Below are 6897 nucleotides of genomic sequence, written 5' to 3'. Positions count from 1 at the left end.
TTAAACTCCCTAAATGTCCAACTCTTGTATCTTGTTGGTCACCTAGTTTTCAGGATCACTTCATAAATTACTGAAAAACTACATAAATTTTCTGCCAAGACTGGCCTGTATGACATGAACAGCTGAAACTGCTACTTCTTCAGCTCTGCCAGTGGCAGCTGCTCAACACGTCTCTGTTGTCAGAGCTGCAGTCTACAGGGAGTTGGATTTTTATAAGCAATGTACAGTTTAGAGTGGACTATTTTGTATATTGTCATAATGTCACTGTTGATTCTCTCATAGGTTTCTGCATTGAAAGACCAGGGCAACAAGGCACTAAGTGCAGGAAATATTGATGAAGCTGTACGTTGCTACACTGAAGCTTTGGCCCTCGACCCTTCAAATCATGTCCTGTTCAGCAACCGCTCAGCTGCTTATGCCAAGAAAGGCAACTATGAAAAAGCTCTTGAGGATGCCTGTGAAACCATCAAATTAAAGCCTGACTGGGGCAAGGTGAGCTAACCCCATCACCTCTCCAGCCATTAGAGTTGTCAGCCTTAAAACTGCAAAGGTGACTTACATCTGTTTTACATTGATCAACCAGGGTTACTCTCGCAAAGCCGCTGCTTTGGAATTTCTTAGCCGTTTAGCTGAGGCGAAAGCAACTTACCAGGAAGGACTTCGTCAGGAGCCAAATAATCAACAACTGAAAGAAGGTTTACAGAACATTGAAGCCCGGCTTGCAGGTAGGGGCAGTTAAGCTTTAGTTTTTTCCTTCGTCAAGGGAAGTTGTACTGTGACAGCCCTTTTTTGTTGGAAAAAATAGCTGTTATGAATGGACTTTAATGAAATTTTCAGGAATATATGATTATATTTTGGTGATGTTCTTGTTTCCAGAGGGTTTATGACCTTTGACCTTCAAAGATCAAATGCAAGGGGCATTGTTCGTGAAGCAACCTATTATGTTATGTAACCTTGTGTTACTATTGCACTATATTATATATCGTGCTAGTTATACAGTTACTATTAAGGTGAGAAACCCTCCATTAAAGAAAGATCCCTCGGATCTCTCTGTAAGTGCTTGCTTGGCGGAGGTGTGCGCTCGCAGAGTGCACAGTTTTTCCCTAGTTTCCTATGAAGTAGCATACCCCGTTGAGAGTGATTTGGGGTATTATTCGGTGTTGTGATATAAGAATAGAACTATATACTGCAGAGAGATGACACAAATTGTAGAAGAAAGGTGGACGCCATGAGAATTTATCTGTTTTTATTTTTACGGCAGAAAAATCAATAATGAACCCCTTTGCGATGCCCGACCTTTACCAGAAGCTGGAGAACGACCCTCAGACCCGTGAGTTATTGTCGGATCCCAGCTACAGAGAACTGTTGGAGCAGCTCAGGAACAACCCCTCCCAGCTTGGCATGTGTGTGCATTTGCAAAGCATTTCTTCACTTTCGGATAACAAATATTTGACTTAATTGAGAAGAGCGCGGCGATTCTGATTAGATTTTGTAATACAATCATTTGATGGTTGTGCAGGAAGCTCCAGGATCAAAGGGTGATGACCACACTGTCAGTGCTGTTGGACCAGAACCTCTTTGAGAGGGAAGAAGATGAACCTGCCCCTCCTCCTAAACCAAAAGAAGCGCAGCCACCTCCTCCCAAAGAGGAAGACCTTCCTGAAAATAAGAGGCTGGTAAATAAATGCCATCTATTTTTTTCCATCAGAAATCTTTATTATTTAGGATTTTGCTGATTGATGACTGTTTTTTTAAATAATCATGTTCATCTTGTGTTTTTACAGGCATTGAAGGAAAAAGAACTTGGAAATACTGCATATAAGGACAGAAAATTTGACGCTGCATTAAAACATTACGAAGAAGCGATCAGGCATGATCCCACCAACATGAGTTACATCTCTAATAAAGCAGGTAAAAGCACAGCCATCCATGTAAAACCCTGGCCTCCAGTCATAAACCGTGGGACCTCTACTTACGAACGTCTCTACATGCGAAATTTTCAGGCTACGAAACGTTTCAACGGGAAAATAATTTCTTTCTTTTGTTACGAAAGAAATTTCAGGATATGAAAGGCAAAAACACGCTACCGCTGCTACTTGCAGCTCGCGGAGTTTAGCGAACGCAAACTTGCTTGTAGCTGCTCTGCCATTGGCTATCGCGTAGCATTTTCCTGTCATCCAATTGGCTAGGAGGGACGTCAATCTGTACATGTTTGTGTGTATCCCAGCGTCGCCTTCGTTTCACTTTTATTTATTGTGGGTGTTCGTATGTTTGTCCATTAGATGGCGCTGTTACCACAAGTGTTAACGTTCGTTGCTAGTAATGACGGCGAATGTAAGATTAGCCTGTAATAAAGTTAATTTTGTTCCTGGAGAAGCCTTGCACTGAATTCCTACATTTATTGTGCGGTAATTTAATTGTAACATGTATTTGTTACATGTTTTGATGCATTTTTATGATTTATTAAAAAAATTATGTCCGAATTTTTGGGGGCTTGGAACGGATTAGGGCATTTACATGGAAAACGTGTCTCTACTTACGTCATTTTCAGGTTACGAAACAACTTCTGGAACGAATTTATTTCGTAAGTAGAGGTCCCACTGTATTTATTCCATACTCTGCTGTTTGTTTTCAGCCGTGTACTTTGAGAAAGGAGATTTTGACAAGTGCCGAGAGTTGTGTGTGGAGGCCATCGAGGTTGGAAGAGAGAACAGAGAGGACTACAGGCCCATTTCGAAGTGAGTTCTGGGTAGAATTTCTTTTGTTAATCTTTAGTCCAGGACTGAGTGAATCAAAACAAAAAATCGTTAGTGGTGGAAAATTCTAAACCAGTCAGCTCAGTGTGTCATCCCACGAGGTGGCGCTGTTTCGCCGTTATTTCAAAAAATGCAATGCAGAGCACTTTACAAGTGAATATTCCTGCAATTACTGTTTTATTTTTTCAATGTTTAATGATGTAATCTCAAGACATTGTCATGTTGTATTGGACAGAGCCTTGGCTAGGATTGGAAACTCATACTTCAAGCAGGAGAAATACAAAGAAGCAATTCAGTATTTTAACAAAAGTTTGGCAGAACATCGCACTCCTGAGGTTTTGAAGAAGTGTCAGCAGGTAGGTGGCAGCATTTTTATCTCCTCTCTCCTGTAATTTAGGTCAATGAGCAGCGTTTGCACACTGTTCAGATTTGAGTTGTCTATAAAAAGGGGACTAATAATAATATGCTGTAATTGTTATAGGCTGAGAAGATTCTAAAGGAGCAGGAGAAACTAGCCTACATTAACCCTGATTTGGCCTTGGATGAGAAGAACAAGGGCAATGATGCCTTCCAAAAAGGTTTGAGTTCATGTAATGCTGAGATTTTTTGTCTGAGTTTTTATTTTTCATATGAACACACGTGAATGTGAGCTCTTCTTGTCCAACAGGAGACTACCCTTCAGCTATGAAACATTACTCTGAGGCCATTAAGAGGAACCCCAATGATGCCAAACTGTTCAGTAACAGAGCTGCCTGCTACACAAAGCTGCTGGAGTTTCAACTGGCCCTGAAGGTCTGTTGCTATGCCCTTCCATTTTAGCATCACTTGTATTTTAGAATTAATATAATCTTTAAGCTCAAGTGATAATGAAATGTAGCGCTGTCTTGCTGGTCTTTTGTAAGTCTGGACAGTAAAGAACAAAATGATAGAAGTGAAGGCTGTTAGCTGCTGCCAGTCTGATCCACCGTTACCTTGCTGTTGTGTGTTGACGCTCTGAAATTAAACCCGTGTGTTAAAGATATAAATGGGATTTGTTGACCCAAAATGCTTGAAAATATCTTGAATTTCCACCTCTGTTTATTCCAGTAATCTCAGTAGACTAAAGTATTCAGAGCAGGCTCCAACTGTTTTATACCCTCTCCTACTTGGCTGAACAGCTAATGAGATTTTTAACCTGAGATTTAAGTCTATTTGAACTGGAGTGTGTTTGTTTTTTAACAGGATTGTGAAGACTGCATCAGACTGGAGCCCACCTTCAGTAAGTTAGAATTTAATGACTTTAACAAACAGATTTTTTGTAGTTTGGATGGACTTTATTACAACCATTGCTTCCACAGTTAAAGGTTATACTCGCAAAGGGGCTGCCTTAGAAGCTTTAAAGGATTATTCCAAAGCTATGGATGTGTACCAGAAGGCTATGGAGTTGGACTCTTCTTCAAAGGTATTTGACACATGTCGGCTGCTTATAGCAACATGTTTTTGTCATTTTGGCTGCTACTTTTTAGTGAATTCAGCAAGCATTTAAACTCTCCGAAATCCCAAACAGAGCTGTTTAAATTTGTTGCCTCCTTTACTCACTTAAATCCTCTGTGTTGATACAATGACTTCAGGCTGCTGCCTGGTTGCAAGGAGCTCTGGTTCTGGAGATTGATGGCTCAATTTCCTCTGCTCTCTGCCCTCAGGAAGCCAGAGAAGGAATTCAGCGTTGTGTGATCAGTCAGAACACCAGGGACGACAGTCCGGAGGAGGTGAAGAGGAGGGCCATGACTGACCCTGAGGTCCAGAAGATTATAAGCGATCCCGCCATGCGCATGATCCTTGAACAGATGCAGAAGGACCCTCAGGCACTTAGCGAGTAGGTTTGGTAGCATTGGCTTCCCTCTGTTTCTGCATGAATGATTGATAGCAACACGCTTTAATGTGAACTTTATTTTCTTTTTTATCCACAGTCACTTAAAGAATCCAGTCATCGCACAGAAAATTCAGAAGTTGATCGACATTGGACTGATAGCGATTCGTTAACACAGAAATTGCAGATTTACAGGATAATGTTTCAAATGCATCCTCAGTAATATCTTTAATTTGGGTATTTGTCTGCTCATCCTAGAATATTAAGCCCCAGAGCCGCTTGTGAAAACTCAGAAGATCTTCATGTAAACTGTTCAAATTTCCCTCAGCAAAAGAATATAATAAACATTTATTGTCGTTGATCATTATTTCACCTCTGACATCAACTGCAGTGTGATCACCACATTGTCTGTATTCTACGTCAAAAATTAAAAGTGTCTACTTTTTTCCACTTTTCCTGGAGCTGAATTTCCTCATTTGTTTGTGGCACAACTGACTGGTGTGGCAATATTGCCTCTCAACGTCCAGCTGTATCAGAAATATTAAACATGATGTAAAGTGTCCAACTAATGAGCTCTGATGTTTTGTTACCTGTTTATTCCACTATTGAAATCTGTATTCAAATATTCTGAAGTTTTCAACAAAAACCAAACAAAGTCGAGGTTCCAGAAGGTTTCCAGCCTGCTCGGTTCATTGTGGCTTGTCACAGATGTGCTACCACAGGAGATGGAGTCCTACACTTTCATCCTCTGGCCATGATCGGCTAAAATTGGTTGATGCTTTGAAGGCCAAGAAGGTGGTGGGCAATAATAGATTCCTGGGTGCAAACCCCAAGGTAACCCTGGAACATCTGCCTTCTGATGCTGAGGTACTGGTAGGAGGAATGGAAGCTTGTGAGGAGATGGATTATGTGAATGAGGAGATGGACATTGATCTTTTTAATGATGAAGAGGAGAATTAGTGGCTGTAACAGCATCACTTTTTAACTGTCAATGGGGACAGAGGGATGATACTGCCGATAGTTCTGTTGGACACATGAACAGAGATTCAATCTTGTTCAGAGTATTTCTATTATCTCAACATTTTTAGCCAATTTTTGAGGGGGTGGGTTGTCAAATATTGTCAAGATGTAACATTGATGCATTGCGCTCACTGTGGAGCGAGGACGCCATAACCAAAATTCTGGGTGTTAAACTGTGTATCTGCAACAATGTACAGTCCAGAAATATTCCTATTAGTAGAATATTAATTTTAAAACATCTACAAATTTGCTACTGGCACCATTTTCTGCGGCCACTCACGTCAATACGATAGTATTTATTGTTATAATAAGGCAAACAAACCAAAATCAGTCTACTGGGACAGTCACCGCTGCACTTCTCTCATATATACAGGTTTACATATGCATCGATATATGTCTACATAAATCATAGCTATAATGATTAAGGTGGATATTTAAGATGATTTTATGAGGATCCATAAGACACAAGGTCTAAACTATAGGCTGATCAAGGCCGAAATTTAGCAAATCCCTCAGGTGGCTATCTTCTCGGGTGAGCTAATTAGAGGTCAAAATATCTTCACAGGCCAGCCGCCACGGTGTTTCCCTCTGCACATTCGCTTGGCAATCAGGAACTGCCGGAATGGCAGACTGGAGTGATGGTACCTCTTTTTAAAAAGGAGACCAGAGGGTGTGTTCGACCTATAGGGGGATCACATTTTTTATCCTCCCTGGGAAGGTCTCAGGGTACTGGAGAGGAGAATTCAGCCGATAGTTCAGTCCCAGATTCAGATTCAATGTGGTTTTCGTCCTGGCTGTGGAACACTGGACAAGCTCTATACCTTCTGCAAACACCTACCAGGTTGCTCGAGGTTTCATGGGAGCTTGCCCAACCGGTTAACATGTGTTTTATTGATCTGGGAAAGGCATTTGAATGCGTCCCTCGGGGCATTCTGTAGGGGATGCTCCATGAGTACGGGGTCTGAGGCCCTCTGTTAAGAGCCGCCCGATCTCTATACCACTGGAGCAGGAGTTTCTCATTGCAACTGGTCAGACCTGTTTCCCGTGCATGTTGGACTCTGGCAAGGCTGTGCTTTGTCACCGGTTCTGTTCATAATCTTTATAAACAGAATTTCTAGGTGTAGCCATGGGCCGGAGGGAGTCTGGTTGGGAACCACAGGATTTCATCTTTGCTTTTGCAGATCTCGGGGTCATGTTCATGAGTGATGGAAGGATGGAGCTTGACAGGAGATTTACATGGCGGATGTACAGGTGGATTGTGGCAGCTTCTGC

General features: G+C 41.6%; 1 protein-coding gene across 1 annotated transcript in view; it reads left to right on the top strand.

The window, feature by feature from the left end:
* stip1 (stress-induced phosphoprotein 1) overlaps positions 1 to 5066 on the top strand; it is a 6077-nt gene extending 1011 nt beyond the window's left edge. The window contains exons 2-14 of the mRNA XM_003976276.3: positions 283 to 492; positions 584 to 725; positions 1262 to 1403; positions 1520 to 1676; positions 1785 to 1911; positions 2636 to 2738; positions 2992 to 3112; positions 3238 to 3334; positions 3424 to 3548; positions 3978 to 4014; positions 4094 to 4197; positions 4439 to 4611; positions 4706 to 5066. Of these exons, the coding sequence (XP_003976325.1) occupies positions 283 to 492; positions 584 to 725; positions 1262 to 1403; positions 1520 to 1676; positions 1785 to 1911; positions 2636 to 2738; positions 2992 to 3112; positions 3238 to 3334; positions 3424 to 3548; positions 3978 to 4014; positions 4094 to 4197; positions 4439 to 4611; positions 4706 to 4778 (1611 nt within the window). The 3' untranslated portion in view covers positions 4779 to 5066. The remainder of the gene's footprint in view (positions 1 to 282; positions 493 to 583; positions 726 to 1261; positions 1404 to 1519; positions 1677 to 1784; positions 1912 to 2635; positions 2739 to 2991; positions 3113 to 3237; positions 3335 to 3423; positions 3549 to 3977; positions 4015 to 4093; positions 4198 to 4438; positions 4612 to 4705) is intronic.
* The last annotated feature ends 1831 nt before the right edge of the window (positions 5067 to 6897 follow it).

Source organism: Takifugu rubripes, chromosome 15, assembly GCF_901000725.2.
Source record: "Takifugu rubripes chromosome 15, fTakRub1.2, whole genome shotgun sequence".
NCBI lineage: Eukaryota > Metazoa > Chordata > Actinopteri > Tetraodontiformes > Tetraodontidae > Takifugu > Takifugu rubripes.
This window is presented reverse-complemented; position numbering and strand designations above follow the sequence as displayed.